Genomic DNA, 19,031 nt, shown 5'->3' on the forward strand with positions numbered 1-19,031 from the left:
GATGGGTGCAGTGACTAAGGGTCAGTAAGAGCTTCAAATAAAAGGTTTTCGGGAGACAGGGAATATTCTCAGCCGTATTAAGGCGAACCGTCGGAACTAAAATCCTGGCGGCGGCATCAAGGTGCGCTATCATACACGGAGTCTCTCGTAAATAAAACGCTTTCGTAGGTGAAACGATACAATAACGATGTCTCAGATGTTACCAAAACTAATTTTATGGGTTTCTAAACAACTTTCTCGCTGCACGTTTCTACAGTAGAAGGTCCAACTGAGTGCAAATTCATCAGCAGCCACATTTTTCGCTACACTGACGGAACAGGTTCACACCTCTTACGGTATTTTTTTTTATCTCTGAATATTTTTGTGTTTTCACGATAAAATGTGTACCACATGCGTCTATAAACTTTGAGAATATTCACATATTTTCTTCAGTCCGAATATGTCAGTAGCTCTGTTTTCTCCACAGGTTGAATATAAACAAATATTTTTCTTCAAGACAGCTCGTAACGCATCTTTTTAATCACTCTGTTAGATTCTAGACTGAAAGTACAGGTGAATATTTTTTTTTAATTTTTATTAACATTTGAAATTATGACTAAATGGCATGCTTGTAAGACGGTGAGATAACCTTTAGGTGTCTATTTTCGTGACGGTCGCTGTAAAACACTCCTGGAAATTGAAATAAGAACACCGTGAATTCATTGTCCCAGGAAGGGGAAACTTTATTGACACATTCCTGGGGTCAGATACATCACATGATCACACTGACAGAACCACAGGCACATAGACACAGGCAACAGAGCATGCACAATGTCGGCACTAGTACAGTGTATATCCACCTTTCACAGCAATGCAGGCTGCTATTCTCCCATGGAGACGATCGTAGAGATGCTGGATGTAGTCCTGTGGAACGGCTTGCCATGCCATTTCCACCTGGCGCCTCAGTTGGACCAGCGTTCGTGCTGGACGTGCAGACCGCGTGAGACGACGCTTCATCCAGTCCCAAACATGCTCAATGGGGGACAGATCCGGAGATCTTGCTGGCCAGGGTAGTTGACTTACACCTTCTAGAGCACGTTGGGTGGCACGGGATACATGCGGACGTACATTGTCCTGTTGGAACAGCAAGTTCCCTTGCCGGTCTAGGAATGGTAGAAAGATGGGTTCGATGACGGTTTGGATGTACCGTGCACTATTCAGTGTCCCCTCGACGATCACCAGTGGTGTACGGCCAGTGTAGGAGATCGCTCCCCACACCATGATGCCGGGTGTTGGTCCTGTGTGCCTCTGTCGTATGCAGTCCTGATTGTGGCGCTCACCTGCACGGCGCCAAACACGCATACGACCATCATTGGCACCAAGGCAGAAGCGACTCTCATCGCTGAAGACGACACGTCTCCATTCGTCCCTCCATTCACGCCTGTCGCGACACCATTGGAGGCGGGCTGCACGATGTTGGGGCGTGAGCGGAAGACGGCCTACCGGTGTGCGGGACCGTAGCCCAGCTTCATGGAGACGGTTGCGAATGGTCCTCGCCGATACCCCAGGAGCAACAGTGTCCCTAATTTGCTGGGAAGTGGCGGTGCGGTCCCCTACGGCACTGCGTAGGATCCTACGGTCTTGGCGTGCATCCGTGCGTCGCTGCGATCCGGTCCCAGGTCGACGGGCACGTGCACCTTCCGCCGACCACTGGCAACAACATCGATGTACTGTGGAGACCTCACGCCCCACGTGTTGAGCAATTCGGCGGTACGTCCACCCGGCCTCCCGCATGCCCACTATACGCCCTCGCTCAAAGTCCGTCAACTGCACATACGGTTCACGTCCACGCTGTCGCGGCATGCTACCAGTGTTAAAGACTGAGATGGAGCTCCGTATGCCACGGCAAACTGGCTGACACTGACGGCGGCGGTGCACAAATGCTGCGCAGCTAGCGCCATTCGACGGCCAACACCGCGGTTCCTGGTGTGTCCGCTGTGCCGTGCGTGTGATCATTGCTTGTACAGCCCTCTCGCAGTGTCCGGAGCAAGTATGGTGGGTCTGACACACCGGTGTCAATGTGTTCTTTTTTCCATTTCCAGGAGTGTAGTATTTCTCTTTCTCGCTCATGTCAATCATACAGTGGCATCCATCCTTGTGCAATTTTTATCTTAATTGATGCTTGATCACATGCGAAAATTGATACTGAAACTTCGCCATTTCTGTGGTTAATATTCGTTTCGATGATTGAAAAAAAAAAAAAAAAGAGGGAGAAGAAGAAGAAACAAAGAAGATATTTCAGTTAATGAACCAACTACAGTTTTAATTGCGATACGGTTATTGCTGTTCACTTATGTCCCAATGATAAGTACTGATTAATCGATGTTCAAAGCGACTACCAGATTCACGCCTGTAAGCAGGATCAAGTCACGCGCTTCCAAGGCTGCTCAAAATGCCATCACTGTCTTTTGAGTTCCATCTGTTAGAGTAATCAGGGAGCAGGCGAGGTCAACCACCACAAAATTTAAGCTACTTACAGCACTAATACAATCTTCAAGTCTCGTTTATATATTTCCGGGACGTGACTGGACGTCAGATGAGGGACGCTTGCGCCGGCCCGGTTCGAATCCGCCCAGCGGATTAAAGTCGAGGATCGGTATGCCGGCCACCCTGCATGTGGTTTTTAGGTGGTTTCCCAATCCATCTAGTGAATAACGGGCTAGTAACCAAGTCCAGCCTCAGTTAAACGATTTGTAAACATTTCGAAAACTTTCACCCAGTTTCACGTATACTCTAAGGGGGGAAAAAAACGGCGCACCATGGAAGAAATATCCAGATGGGACGGAAATCTGGCGATGAGATGTACATTTTCAGATAAACAAATGATTAAAATTTCAAAATAATTAGATGATCTATTCAAGAGAAAGAACTTATCAAACTGAGCAAGTTAATTCTGAAATTTCTGAGCTTCTGGAATTGTAATTATTTATTTATGTATACATGTGCATCATATCAACTGATTTCTGTCCGCCGGCCGGTGTGGCCGTGCGGTTCTAGGCGCGTCATTCTGGAACCGCGTGACCGCTACGGTCGCAGGTTCGAATCCTGCCTCAGGCATGGATGTGTGTCATGTCCTTAGGTTAGTTAGGTTTAAGTAGTTCTAAGTTCTAGGGGACTGATGACCACAGATGTTGAGTCCCATAGTGCTCAGAGCCATTTGAACCATTTGATTTCTGTCCAGTTCGGGTAATTCCTTTTAAGTACGTCGTTTTTTTGTCGTACAGTCTAGATGCATCCGGCCACCCTACAAATCAATCATGCTACCTCTGTTACACAATGCTGACCCTGCGCCAATGATCCGCACGACCGCTACGGTCGCAGGTTCGAATCCTGCCTCGGGCATGGATGTGTGTGATGTCCTTAGGTTAGTTAGGTTAAAGTAGTTCTAAGTTCTAGGGGACTTATGACCACGGCAGTTGAGTCCCATAGTGCTCAGAGCCATTTTTTAGCCTGCGCCAATGCTGGGCAAAGGCACAACAAAAAGAAGATATTTGAGTTAAATAATTACGACTCATAAACTGAAATAAACCTGAACTTTCTAAGAGGGGCCAATAGTCTAGACCAGAAATTAACAGCAGGAGACGTTACTACATTACACTCACTTAATCAGACGCAGATAAAGAAGACAGAAGTTCACGCCACCTAAACTTGACAGGTACTGGAAACATCAGTGGTATCAAGTATTCAAAATAAGACGACGAAATAACCAGCGACATTCAACGTAATTTAAAGTATGCACAACTGAACTTGTTGATTGTTTCTTTTTTCTTCCATATTTACTGCGTTTTAGACTCATCTTGCTGGAAAGACACGGACTTTTACACATTCCGATTCATTTAGCTTATGATAATTAACATGTTTCTGGTACAGGCAGGTCATTTCTATTTATTTGTAACTGCATAGTATCAGTCTTTGTGACGTTAAGACTGAAAATGTTTTCTATGGACCACTTGTATGCCTGTACAACTACCATCTGTGCTACTTATAGTGTGGGCTAATTTGAGTGCTTGTTTAATAGGCTACTGCCATCTTTGGAGGCACTAAGACGTCATATATCCATTGTTAATAGCAGGAGCAGATCCAATGCAGGATCCTTTGGGACTCCACAGTCTGTGCTCATCTTTCGCGTTTGGTTTAATTTCCGTGATGTAGTTTGTCAATGCAACCCACGGCCTCCTGTTATAAGGATATCACACTATCCATTCAACCGAACGGGGTAGTGCAGATGTTAAGACATTGGATTTGCAATAGGGTAATGTCGGATCGAATCCCCGCCCAGACATCCAGCTTAAGGTTTTCCGGATTACCCTAAAACGCTCAAGAGAAATGCCGAGAGCTTTCCTCGAATAGGACACGGGCAATTTGCTTCTCCATTCCGAGGTAGTGTTGCAACTCTAATGTCCTCGTCGTTGAGTCGGCGTTAGATGCTTATCTTCCTCCTCCCTTTACCAGCCATGCAAATGGGTGGAAGCCGGTTTATTAACTCAGTTTTAAGTGATGATGAGACGAATGTGTCGGGGTTTTTTGTTTTGTCTGGCCTTCTAAATAAGCTGTTGGATGCGAGATTTCAGCGTGTCTAGAGAGTGGTTATTATGTCAATGATGAGCCATCCATCTTTTCTGGACCTTCTTCTCTTTGCCTTTTCTGTTCTGATAACAATAATTTAATAGTACATCTTGAACTGGTTTTCACTTTTGTGATGTAACGGGGAACTATGTGCTAGTGCGAGAAATAGTGGGAGAGAACTACTATGATCTTACGTAGCTCCTTAGCATGTCTGCAGTTTAAATGCTTTAATCCTATTTATCTCATGTAGTAACTGCAAGGGCGCCGCTAAACACGATGCTGGGCGCCCTAAACAAACAACAGCAACAGCAGAAATTCCATGAAGGTCATAGTATTTGAATTTCTCATTTAGTATTTTATGGTCCACAAGCTGAAAAGGACGTGGAACGTCTAAGCATATACCAACAGAAAAGGTATTGCTGCTTACCTCGATCAGCACTCTACTTGTGAGATGGCGTGTGAGGTTCTCCATAGAGTATTACACTGCCTGACAAAAATACGTGAAGCGCAAAGGACATGACTGTACTTGTAATCTCATACACTTCCACGCCAGCGGCGTGTACGTAAATAATTAGAGTTGCAGTTCTCTGTGACAGAGCGGTCAGCAGAGTACAATAGTGCTGTTCGTGCTCAGTGATGTCAGGCTTGAAAGGATACACAAGGGGGCTGAACAGCGTCAGAGAGCTGTTGAGTCATCACTAGGAGGTCACGTACTCTTATGAGACAGCTTTGTCAGCACTTGACAGTGTTTGAAAGAGGCCTCATTGTGGGTCTCCATTTGGCTGGCTGGTCGAATGTGAGGCATTTTGATGTAAAAGTAATGTGATGTTGGACTGCGTGGGAGTGTGAGGCCATGGATTCTTTTGATCAAGGTTCCTGCTGAACGTGTCTGACTATCACGAGGGAGGATCACCATATTGTACACCAAGAACATTGTAACCCTTTCAAATCTGCACCTGCCACTGGAGAACAATTAAAGGGCTCCGTGCAAAAAATTCTGTCTCATCCTGCATCACCGCTTGGGGACTGGCAGGAGACTAAGGAATTACTAACCCAGAGATAGGCTGTTGTTAACACCACAACGCAAATGGCTTTGTCTAGAGTGGTGGCATGGTCGGGAAGTGTGCACTGCTGATGAATGGCATCTCACTGTGATCTGCAATGAATCCAGGCTCTGCACTACCCCTTATTACCATCGTCAGCGAGTATGGTGACGACCTGGGGAGAGGCCCCATCTCTTCAACGTTTGGAGAGGCACAGCGATGTTACTACTGGCGTCAAGGTGTGGGGAATCGTGGCTGGCAGATGGACATCCTGTGTCCTCTTTTATTACCTCTCACGTGACGGTATTGTGATGCCATTTTTCAACAGGACATGCTCGTCTACACATGGTACTTGTCCCTATGTTGACATATACCCATGGTCAAGACCCCTAGACCTTCCACCGATAGTAGATGTGTGGTACCAGCTCAGACGTCAAATATGCCCCAGTTTCAGTATCCAGGATATCAAGGACTAACTACAACAGTTGTGAGCCCTCCTGCCTCAGGAGAGGATACTAGTCTTATGACACCGTTCCCAACGAAATCAGTGCATGTATCCAGGCCAGGCGGGTGCTGATAAGTGGGATAATGGAGCCAAGTTCTTCGTAACTTTCATTCGAGTTTGTAACTGCAAATCCTCTCAACCCGTAAACCTTCGTTTCGTTTTCTCCTCCCCATACGATGCTTCACCTCTTTTGTCAGGCAGTGTATTTACGAAAACAAAACTGAGAGGTATTTAGTAAGTTAAGGCTGTGAACAAATAGACAGTGTTCCATTGTAGGGCAATTTCTCAAAAAAAATTGAAAAGACTGTATGAAGTATTACAGATCTGCAGTTAGAGTGATTTGTATATCCTTATTTTTATAAATTTATAGATGCTGGCCACGTAAAGCAAACATGTGAAGGATAGTAAAAAGTATGTGTATGGTTACTTGGCGCAAATACTCACTGATCCATGCCTAGGAGGGCACATGTGCATGGTAGGGATGACACCAGGAAAGCCAACAGTGACAGGGGTAGCCGCATCTTTTCTGTGGATGCAGTCATTCCTGAAACAAAGAAGAACATAATCTGAATCTTTAGAACAGTGAAAAATATTTTGACGAATGCTACAAAAAACATACATGTGGAGCGTGTGATGGACTCGAAGATTTTCGTTACCTAAAATGGAAAGATGTCATTGAACTTTTCATTGTTCTACAAACTGCACCAATTGAAAGTTCATCGAGACATGATAAAGGTGTATAGAGGCGGTACAGTAAGTTAGTAAGTCAAAAAGCTTAAAAAAAGATTTGTAACGCATTTAGTTCAAGTGTTACGATTTTGCAACCAAGAAATGAAAACGATTAAGGCACTCTAGATGAGATGAGTTTGCAGAATTTCTTGCAGAAACATTAAGAAACAAATATACATATTACAAAACGGAACAAAACTGAAAGCTCTCTTCCAATACAGTTAAAACGGTAGTAAGGGATATGATTCCCCTTAGGTGGTACACACTTTTGGCAGTTGTATAATTTCTGGTAAATTAATATCAATCCAAGAGTAATATTGTGCAATATGTAGCAAACCCTACTGTTGGGGAAGCCTGTTACGAAGTGGAGTCATCGTTGTGGCTAGTTACAGCGTCATAACGCTTCCGGAGACAGAATAGTCGTTTTATATTGGCTCAGACAAACAGACCAATATTTAGTAGCAAGGAATGTCAAAAATGTTCAAATGTGTGTGAAACCTTATGGGACTTAACTGCTAAGGTCATCAGTCCCTAAGCTTACACACTACTTAACCTAAATTATCGTAAGGACAAACACACACACCCATGCCCGAGGGAGGACTCGAACTGCAAGGAATGTCCTGGCTCTTGAGTGACTGGAAGGTTTGGCGCAGGAACTCCGGTGTCATTGATCTGAAGAGTCGAGTGGTGGTGGCCACAGCGATGGGTCATACAGCTAACGGTCAGAGTATAATTCTGTTCACTGCCAAGAATGTATTTTATTAATAGTCATTGTTGAAAAAGTTCAAATGGTTCAAACGGCTCTGAGCACTATGGGACATAACATCTGAGGTCATCAGTCCCCTGGACTTAGAACTACTTAAACCTAACTAACCTAAGGACATCACACTCATCCATGCCTGAGGCAGGATTCGAACCTGCGACCGTAGCAGCAGGGCGGTTCCGGACTGAAGCGCCTAGAACCGCTCGGCCACAACGACCGGCTGTTGAAAAAGTGATTCATTGCTTAGAAAAGAAGATTGGTCCGGGTCAGAGCTCAGTGCGGATGCATATGTGAGTGGCTGGGTTAATAGTTTTCAGATTGTATCAGAAAGAGACTCAGGCGTGGACCAGAGCTATGTGCAGTTGTGCATGTGAACAAGTGTTTTAATTATTAACTGTATTTGATACCATCTTGATTCCCGAGCGTACAGTACTGATTTACCAGCGTGACATTCGTGCAATATCTCGTACGTAATGCTAACAGAGCTGATACACTAAGAAGTTCATCACGTAATACAAGGCATCCATGGGAATAAAAATTGTGTGCTCTTTACTGAAAAGTGTTTACAGATTTTCCTTACGATTCTCACCATTACAACGTCACATCATAAACGAAGATAGACTATACTCTTCTGCAGTGAAGGAGACGTCTTTAGAAGATGCAGGTGGGATAACTACAGAAAAACTGTGAGATGTACCTGATATTGCCCGTCACCAATGGCAGCCCTCGCGTGTACAGTCAGCCTGTTACAACTACACAATGTGATCAAAAGTATCCAGACAACCCCAAAAACATACGTTTTTCATATTAGGTGCATCGTGCTGCCACCTACTACCAAGGTACTCCATATCAGCAACCTCAGTAGTCAATAGACATCGTGAGAGAGCAGAATGGGTGTCACTTGTGTCATACGTCTGTACGCGAGGTTTCCACACTCTTAAACATCCTTAGGTCCACTGTTTCCGATGTGATGGAGAAGTGGAAACGTGAAGGGACACGTAAAGCACAAAAGCGTACTGGCCGACCTCGTCTGTTGACTGACAGAGACCGCTGATAGTTGAAGAGGGTAATGTGTAATAGGCAGACATCTATCCAGACCATTACACAGGAATTCCAGATTGCATCGCGATTCACTGCAAGTACGATGACAGGCGGGAGGTGAGAAACTTGGATTTCATGGTCGAGCGGCTACTCATAAGCCACACATCTCGCCGGTAAATGCCAAACGACGCCTCGCTTGGCGTAAGGAGCGTAAGCATTGGACGATTGAACAGTGGAAAAACATTGTGTGGAGTGACGAATTACGGTAGACAGTGTGGCGATCCGATGGCAGGGTGTGGATATGGCGAATGCCCGGTGAAAGTCATCTGCCAGCATGTGTAGTGCCAGCAGTAAAATTCGGAGGCGGTGGTGCTATGGTGGGGTGGTGTTTTTGATGGAGGGGGCTTGCACTCCTTGTTGTTTTGCATGGCACTATCACAGCACAAGCCTACATTGATGTTTTAAGCACCCTCTTGTTTCCCACTCTTGAAGAGCAAGTTGGGGATGGCGATTGCATATTTCAAAATGATCGAGCACCTGTTCATAATGTACGACCTGTGCCGGAGTGGTTACACGACAGTAACATCCCTGTAATGAACTGGCCTGCACAGAGTCCTCACCTGAATCCTATAGAACATCTTTAGGATGTTTTGGAACGCCGACTTCGTGCCAGGCCTCACCGACCGATATCGATACCTCTCGTCAGTGCAGCACTCCGTGAAGAATGGGCTGCCAATCCCCAAGAAACCTTTCAGCACCTGACTGAAAGTATGCCTGCGAGAGTGGAAGCTGTCATCAAGGCGAAGGGTGGGCCAACACCACTTTGAATTCCAGCATTACCGATGGAGGGCGCCACGAACTTTTAGGTCATTTTCAGCCAGGTGTCCAGATACTTTTGATCACATAGTTAAGCTTGCATGCCTCAGCGATACAGACAGCTGTGCGGTAGGTGCAACCATAATGAAGGGGTAATGTGGGGAGTCTTGATAAGCATATAGTTTCTGAAGAGGGGCAGTATTCCTTTTCATTAGTCGCAGGGAGAGCATTACGGAGAGTAGCTGATCTTGGCTTGCAACATTATCCAATATTGCTTTGCTATGGTGATACTGCGAACGAATGAAAACAAGGGGAAACTACAGCCACTTCTAAAAGGACAAGAAAGGGATGCAGTATTTGAGAATGAAGTAAGACAAGGTTTTAATCTATCTGGTATTTAAGCAATTCGTACATCGAGCTTGCAGTAAAGCAAATCAAGGAGAAAATTGGGAATAGAATTGAAGTGGAAGGAGAAGAAATAAAAGCTTTAAAGTTTGCCGACGACTTTGCAGTTCTTTCATAAACAGCAAATGACCTGGAGGACCAACTGAACGGAATGGATAGGGTCTTGAAAAGAGGTTGCAATATGGACATGAACAACAGTAAAGGAATGATAATGGAGTGTAGTGGAATTAAATCAAACGCGGCCAAGAGAATTAGATTCGGGAAATAGGAACTAAAATCAGTGCACGAGTTTTGCTATTTTAGCAGGAAAAAAACTGATGAAGGCAAAAGAAGAAAAGATACAGCATTAGTAAGGAAAGAGGTTCTGAAAAATATAATTTTTTGTGCAGTGAAATTTAAGTCTTAGGATGCATTCACGGAATGTTTTTGTCTGGGTTTTATCCTATTACTGAGATGAAATATGGACAATAAGCAGTTCGAACAGGAAGAGAACTGAAGTTTTTGGATATATGGGGTTGTCAGAAACATTCTGGAAAGGATGTTTGAGGGGAACTTGGACCGATAAACAATTGCTAAGAAAAAGATTCGATACGTTGCCTGGCGCCGATGCCGAGTTATTTAGCATTGAAGCTACCCAGGCAGTTCGTCGTGCACGCAAATTCAAGCAGCCTGCCAGAGACAGTGTGGCCAAACGTGTTCTCCATTTGGTTTCCTCACACTGAACAAACGTAGCTTTTGATCACCTCGCTTACACTATTACTTACGAAAAATGCACATTTTAACTGGTAATGAGCATTTGAACAAGTGGTATTTCACAGACCCGCAGATATTTGTGTATTATTGCTTTTCAACGCGTGAAAGTGCTTCAGTTTTTTTACAGTTGTTATGCAGTAGTCTGTTTCTTTAGAAGTTTCTTTTCAGTGGTTGTACACAGTGCGATGAGAAACAGTATGAGTAGCTTCTAAGGGCGTTGCAGGATAGGTTGCCGAGGAATGATTATTAAGAAAAAAATCCGATACGTTGCGCCATTTCTGATTTAATTAGCATTGACGTTAACCTATCAGGTAGTTGTGTGCGCAAATTCAAACACTTGCACGCGATATCACTTGTTCAAATGCTTATTATCATTTAAAATTTTCTTTTTCCAGAGGTGATAAATTTAAGCTATATGAGCAACAGGTACGTTTATTCGGTTTGAGGCAACCAAACGAAGAACAAATTTGGCGACAATTTCTATAGCAGGTTGTCTGAATTTGCAAGCGTGATGACTAGACTGGCTGACTTCAAGGCTAAATAACTCGGAAACGGCGTAAGGAAACGTACCGATTTTTTTTAACAATTATTTACCGACACAAGTTCCCCTGCAACACTCTTACAAGCTTCTCATTTGTTTCTGACCATCCTGTAAAATTACCTTCGTACTTCAGACTCAGGTCACACATGTGGCACTGTTACTGATTTCGAAGTGTTCATTACCTTATTTGAATACTTTACGTAGTAACTCGTCACCTGAGGAGGCCTGGAGAGACACTCACAACGTAAACCTCTCTACATACCTAGTATGTGTCCACTGTTAGCGCTTCTGGACCAGTTCAGTTGACGAGTTACTGTGTAACGTATTCAAATAATCTGATAATCACTTGGTAATACACTCCTGGAAATGGAAAAAAGAACACATTGACACCGGTGTATCAGACCCACCATACTTGCCCCGGACACTGCGAGAGGGCTGTACAAGCAATGATCACACGCACGGCACAGCGGACACACCAGGACCCGCGGTGTTGGCCGTCGAATGGCGCTAGCTGCGCAGCATTTGTGCACCGCCGCCGTCAGTGTCAGCCAGTTTGCCGTGGCATACGGAGCTCCATCTCAGTCTTTAACACTGGTAGCATGCCGCGACAGCGTGGACGTGAACCGTATGTGCAGTTGACGGACTTTGAGCGAGGGCGTATAGTGGGCATGCGGGAGGCCGGGTGGACGTACCGCCGAATTGCTCAACACGTGGGGCGTGAGGTCTCCACAGTACATCGATGTTGTCGCCAGTGGTCGGCGGAAGGTGCACGTGCCCGTCGACCTGGGACCGGACCGCAGCGACGCACGGATGCACGCCAAGACCGTAGGATCCTACGCAGTGCCGTTGGGGACCGCACCGCCACTTCCCAGCAAATTAGGGACACTGGTGCTCCTGGGGTATCGGCGAGGACCATTCGCGACCGTCTCCATGAAGCTGGGCTACGGTCTCGCACACCGTTAGGCCGTCTTCCGCTCACGCCCCAACATCGTGCAGCCCGCCTCCAATGGTGTCGCGACAGGCGTGAATGGAGGGACGAATGGAGACGTGTCGTCTTCAGCGATGAGAGTCGCTTCTGCCTTGGTGCCAATGATGGTCGTATGCGTGTTTGGCGCCGTGAAGGTGAGCGCCACAATCAGGACTGCATACGACCGAGGCACACAGGGCCAACACCCGGCATCATGGTGTGGGGAGCGATCTCCTACACTGGCCGTACACCACTGGTGATCGTCGAGGGGACACTGAATAGTGCACGGTACATCCAAACCGTCATCGAACCATCGTTCTACCATTCCTAGACCGGCAAGGGAACTTGCTGTTCCAACAGGACAATGCACGTCCGCATGTATCCCGTGCCACCCAACGTGCTCTAGAAGGTGTAAGTCAACTACCCTGGCCAGCAAGATCTCCGGATCTGTCCCCCATTGAGCATGTTTGGGACTGGATGAAGCGTCGTCTCACGCGGTCTGCACGTCCAGCACGAACGCTGGTCCAACTGAGGCGCCAGGTGGAAATGGCATGGCAAGCTGTTCCACAGGACTACATCCAGCATCTCTACGATCGTCTCCATGGGAGAATAGCAGCCTGCATTGCTGCGAAAGGTGGATATACACTGTACTAGTGCCGACATTGTGCATGCTCTGTTGCCTGTGTCTATGTGCCTGTGGTTCTGTCAGTGTGATCATGTGATGTATCTGACCCCAGGAATGTGTCAATAAAGTTTCCCCTTCCTGGGACAATGAATTCACGGTGTTCTTATCTCAATTTCCAGGAGTGTAATTCGGAATCAGTAATGTCATTCCTTGCGCGGCATGCCCAATCTGTGTAAGAAGCTTTTGAAATAAGACACTACAAATGAATGCTGAACATTAGATGGGTATGTCAGATGACCACTGAAGAAGTAAGTCAGCACTAATCGGGGGAAAAAAGGAATTTATGGTACAACCTTACTAAATAAAGAGATCGGCTAATAGGATACATCCTGAGGCACCTAGTAACGGCAAATTTGCTGATGGCAGGAAGTATGGGGGAAAAACTTTAAGACACAAACCTTTGACTTCACTAAGCAGATCCAAATGGATGTACACTGCCTTATCTATGCAGAGAAGAAGAGCCTTGCACGGGACAGATACGAATAGAGAGCTACGTCTAACTAGTTTTCGGACTGAAGTCCACAACAACAACGTAAATCGTCCTTCTCTCTTTGCTATAATATTCTTAATCCTTAGATGCCAGAAATTTCTGTCACTACTGAGACGTAGGCTGCACTATCTCCCACATGTGCTCTTGAAGCATACTGAGGTACACGATATTAGTTCATACACTGACACGGGGAAATCAATTCAGTTGCATTATTTATGGTATTTAGTTTAAGTGATCGATTTAGAAATTATAATATTACATCTACAGACGTGCTTGTGAAAGTCCAGCTTAACAAGAGATTACATCTACAGACGTGCTTGTGAAAGTCCAGCTGAACAAGAGATGTTGTAATACATACGCCTAAAGTTTCGGTTCAGCTCGATATTGTAGTACATAGGCCTAAAGTCTACCATAAACCAAGGACCTTGGCGTTGGTGGGGAGGCTTGCGTGCCTCAGCGATACAGATGACCGTACCGTAGGTGCAGCCACAACGGAGGGGTATCTGTTGAGAGACCAGACAAACGTGTGGTTCCTGAAGAGGGGCAGCAGCCTTTTCAGTAGTTGCAAGGCCAACAGTCTGGATGATTGACTGATCTGGCCTTGTAACACTAACCAAAACGGCCTTGCTGTTGTGGTACTGCGAACGGCTGAAAGCAAGGGGAAACTACAGCCGTAATTTTTCCCGAGGCCATGCAGCTTTACTGTATGGTTAAATGATGAAGGCGTCCACTTGGCTAAAATATTCCGGAGGTAAAATAGTCCCCAATTCGGATCTCCGGCCGGGGACTACTCAGGAGGACGTGGTTATCAGGAGAAAGAGAACTGGCGTTCTATGGATCGGAGCATGCAATGTCAGATCCCTTAATCGGACAGGTAGGTTAGAAAATTTAAAAAGGGAAATCGATGGGTTAAAGTTAGATATAGTGGGAATTAGTGAAGTGGGTGGCAGGAGGAAGAACACTTCTGGTCAGTTGAATACAGGGTTATAAATACAAAATCAAATAGGGGTAATGCTGGAGTAGGTTTAATAATGAATAAAAAAAATGATGGAACACATGAGGCAATATTGATCCTACGACTTATCTTAGAAGATAGATTAAGGAAAGGCAAACCTACGTTTCTAGCATTTGTAGACCTAGAGAAAGCTTTTCACAGTGTTGACTGAAATAATCTCTCAAATTCTGAAGGTAGCAGGGGTCAAATACAGGGAGCGAAGTGCTATTTACAATTTGTACAGAAACCAAATGGCAGTTATAAGAGTCGAGGGGCATGAAAGGGAAGCAGTGGTTGGCAGGGAAATGAGACAGCTTTGTAGCCTACCCTGATGTTATTCAATCTGTATATTGAGCAAGCAGTAAAGGAAACAAAAGAAAAATTCGGAGTAGGAATTAAAATCCATGGAGAAGAAATCGATGACACCGTAATTCTGTCAGAGACAGCAAAGGATCTAGAAGAGCAGTCGAACGGAATGGCCAGGGTCTTGAAAGGGGGACATATGATGAAAATCAACAAAAGCAAAACGAAGGTAATGGAATATAGTCTAATTAAATCAGACGACGCTGAGGGAATTAGATTAGGAAATGAGACACTTAAAGTAGTCGATGAGTTCTGCTATTTGGGCAGCAAAATAACTGGTGATGGTCGAAGTAGAGAGGACATAAAAGGTAGACTGGCAATAGCAAGAAAAGCGTTTCTGAGGAAGAGAAATTTGCTAACATCGAGTATTGATTTAAGTGTCAGGAAGTCGTTTCTGAAAGTATTTGTATGCAGTGTAGCCATGTATGGATGTGAAACATGGACGATAAATAGTTTAGACAAGAAGAGAATAGAAGCTTTTGAAATGTGGTGCTACAGAAGAATGCTGAAGATTAGGAGAGTAGATCACATAACTAATGAGGAGGTACTGAATAACATTGGGGAGAAGAGGACTTGGTGGCACAACTTGACCAGAAGAAGGGATCGGTTGGTAGGACATGTTCTGAGGCATCAAGGGATCACCAATTTAGTATTGGAGAGCAGTGTGGAGGGTAAAAATCGAAGAGGGAGACCAAGAGATGAGTACACTAAGCAGATTGAGAAGGATGTACGGTGCCATAGTTACTCGGAAATGAAGAAGCTTGCACGGGATATAGCATGGAGAGCTGCATCAAAGCAGTCTCTGGACTGAAGACCTCAACAACAACAACAACAACAACAGGCCTAAAGTGATCCAAAATGTAACCACATCAAAAATCATTAGTTCTGTTGTAAGGAAATAATATTCCAGTTCTTGTGTGGTTACAGCGCAGCCTAAGATTCGTTCCATCCACTCACAATTTTCGCAGTTACTTGGTTTTAGATTGGCAGGCATATAATGTATATTTGGCCTTCAATTGGGTACACGCAAAATTTGATATACTTTATCCTTACAGCAGCACTACTGGTTTTCGATTTAGTTACGTTTTGGATCACTTTATGCATGTCAGTATTTCAGCTGAAATGGAGTCCTACAAACACATCTGAAGACGAACTGGTATGAATACGAAATCGATCTTGTGAATTAAATGCTGCCAGTAAAACAGCTGAAAGGATTATCCAACAACAGTATATTAATCCTTAATAGGAGCAATGATTTTTATTACTTAACAGGGTGACAGACATAGTAAAAGAAAAAAAAACGAATAAATATAGTTTTTTTTGGCAAAGCGTTCCATTAATATATTAGTACAATGAAGAAACTGGACAATAATTCAATTAACATCGCTATCTAACATAGATTCCAATATGTATTACTTTGATTACAACTCGTATAATGGAGCTCTACAAAAATACATGAATTGTGTAGGGAAGAAATTAAAGTCAGGGATAAGCTTCAAATTGACAAACTATTTAGTTAGTAAATATATTACACACGTGAGACATTTTTCTGTAACTTTCCAGATACAGCTCTATCACAATTCACACACTTATATGCAGTGTTCCTGTTGTTCTGATAAAGACAAAGACTGCACTTCCTCTTTTATTTCATACAGATCGCTAGCCCTTCAGCTGCTTTCCTGATGTGCTTCAGTCTTGTTTCTGTACTGTTCCAGTTTAACGTTTGTCGGTTTCAGAATTAGTCCAATGAGTTCACTAGCAAATATCGAAGACAAAATATTTTCTATCTTAGGATTAACATCTAAATTTTTAACAGTCCTTGTTATATCCGATATTTCCCGGATTCTGTTTTACTCGTCTAACTTTAGGTGGTTCGTTTGATTCCCAATACATTCCACTTTCCCTTTGACTGCAAAAGAAATTTGCTTGGTCACACGTGCAGGAAAGGTCAGTACCTGCAACAGAGTCTAGTTACTCAGAGGAAGACCTTAACGTTTCATTTTCTGGAGAAAACTAAGGATCACAATGGAATAGACAGAAATCAGATGTTGTACAATCACGTCCTCTCTACCTACCTATTCCTGCATCCTATGAAGTTTTTCTGCAAAAGTTGTAGGCTATCATACCCTTTATAATATTCTGGATCGTCTTTTTTTTGTCGTGACATAGATGGAACCTGTTTCATTTTTTCCGTCTGTGTAATATATCTAAAAATGTTGCGCCTTTTAACTTATAAGCTTGTCTAAAGGAAAGGGCAATTAGCTGCTTGTAGTTCTACTTACTAGAAATGAAAGTATTGCTATTGGAAATGTATGTTTAATATGCACGCAACAAAACGTGCTTTACTGGAAATATGATATTTGAGAGAACAACTACTACTTTACATATAACCGTCTCCGTTAACAATGACACACACCACACGACTGACAAAGATATTGTATGAAGTTACGGTGTCCCTCAGGCACATAATTCCTTTTATGAAGTAATGAAATGCAGCTGAACGCCCCTAACGGTCCACCCATGAAAATTCACCACACCAAAATATACTGCATGCTGTTGTCCAGTCTCTGCACCAGCGTGATGTCAGTGGCGTGTTTATGTGCCACGCGGGCGGCCCGCGTTGTCTCACCTGTTGCGGAGGCGCCGGCTGCTGCGCTGCCTTCTTCTCGCCGCCGCTGTTGACGGCGGACTGGCCGTTGCTGCGTGATTAGCCGCGTCAACTGGGCAGCCGCCAGCTGCCTACCGCGCCACGTCGACTTGCCAACAGCGGCTACTATCGCGGGCGACGCCCACAGAGGCGCAAATTCTATCATGTAACGTGCTGAAGCAGTATTGCATTTCTTGTTTAGGTACGCGTTGGGTGAAATATGTGCCCAAATGGTTTGGGACTAAATCGAAAAGTTTACATTTCAAATATATTTACACTAACAACGGAATTATTTGATACGGAAGTCAGGGGCGGTTTGTAATCACACAATCGCCATTATCTCGCACAACGGTTCGCCTACGGACCGACGTATACTAGAACGTTTTTGCTTCTATTGTCGTGTACGTTCTATCGGATCAGTTTACGCTATCAATCCAGTATATAAATTATGCAATTGGGCACCTCTAGCACTCCCACCGGCTAGGCGCTCCAAGCGGCCACTTGTGTCGAATGGACCTTAATCTCTTCACTCCTGAGTTTTAAAAAAATAAAAATAAAAATAAAAAAAAATTCGCAAGAAATTTTTCTTTTCATATTTTACGGCAAAGTACCAAACAAGCATGATGCAAATGCAAACGAAATATTTTTTTGATGATTCAGTAAGGCATAAACGGAGGTCCACATATGTGGAGCTCATGTCTCACTTATCATGAAAACGAACTAGACTTTGTTTCGCATTTCCTTTCCCCTTTCTTCAGTAAAAGCATTTTATTCAGCAATATACAGGGTGGTCCATCTAAAGTTTCGGATGAGACAATCTCGAAAACTATACATCGAGTAAAAATAGTGGATAAGACAAGTACGTAAGCTCAAAGGGGGACATCAAATGATACTATACGTGACCTCCAGCCCCCGCCCGCTTGGGTGGGGCTGCGGGCAACTTTTAAATCTTAAATGGACACCCCCATTTTATTGCAGATTCAGATTCTCCACAAAAAAGTAATCAAGTTTTCTCTGAAAGATTATCCTAAACTATTGACAGATGGCGCTGAAAATGAGAAAAAAGTAAAATTGGGGAAGAACTCTGATTTATTTAGAATTATCCGAGAAAGACACATCAAATCGATAAAAAATGTGCACCCATTCTTTCGCTACTCCAAATTAAGCAATTTTTGTGCAAAATGTACTCGATCCTACTTTTAGCGTTACCCAGGAACAACGACATGGATGTAGTAGAACGATGTTGCCATGGGGTGCTTCACTAGTGTGAGTCCCCTTGCCCCCACAATTTGGGGTGCTTAATTAATGAAATTAGCCGCGAAGAAATTGTTCAAAATTATCCCCACTTGCTTCAATGCATAAAGTCAATCGTCTCCGAAAGTTGTCCACAGTTTCAAGCAGCACATCCCGTGGTATGGTTGCACACGCTCTTCGAATGCGTTGCTCCATATCGTTTCGGGTTGTGGGCAGTCTTTCATAAACAATATTTTTTTAAATAACCCCACAAAAAAACCAGGAGATGTTAGGTCCGGTGAACGTGGAGGCCACTGAATTTGTCCGCCGTGTCCTATCCACCGACCAGGGTACCGTAAATTTAAAACGTTCCGCACATTTTTTGCATAATAGGGAGCTGCTCCATCCTGTTGGAACCACATTCGTTGCCTAGTTTCTAAATTAACATCTT

The 19,031-nt window shown here is 44.2% G+C and overlaps 1 protein-coding gene across 1 annotated transcript in view; it reads right to left on the reverse strand.

Annotated features, from left to right (window-relative positions):
- The window catches only part of LOC126204186 (cubilin-like), a 1,516,445-nt gene extending 1,499,038 nt beyond the window's left edge, over positions 1–17,407 (reverse strand). The window contains exons 1-2 of the mRNA XM_049938590.1: positions 17,330–17,407; positions 6,598–6,697 (exon numbers count right to left, since the gene is read on the reverse strand). Coding sequence (XP_049794547.1) covers positions 6,598–6,695 — 98 coding nt within the window. The 5' untranslated portion in view covers positions 6,696–6,697; positions 17,330–17,407. The remainder of the gene's footprint in view (positions 1–6,597; positions 6,698–17,329) is intronic.
- Positions 17,408–19,031: the final 1,624 nt, after the last annotated feature.

The sequence above is a fragment of the Schistocerca nitens genome, chromosome 9, assembly GCF_023898315.1.
Source record: "Schistocerca nitens isolate TAMUIC-IGC-003100 chromosome 9, iqSchNite1.1, whole genome shotgun sequence".
NCBI lineage: Eukaryota > Metazoa > Arthropoda > Insecta > Orthoptera > Acrididae > Schistocerca > Schistocerca nitens.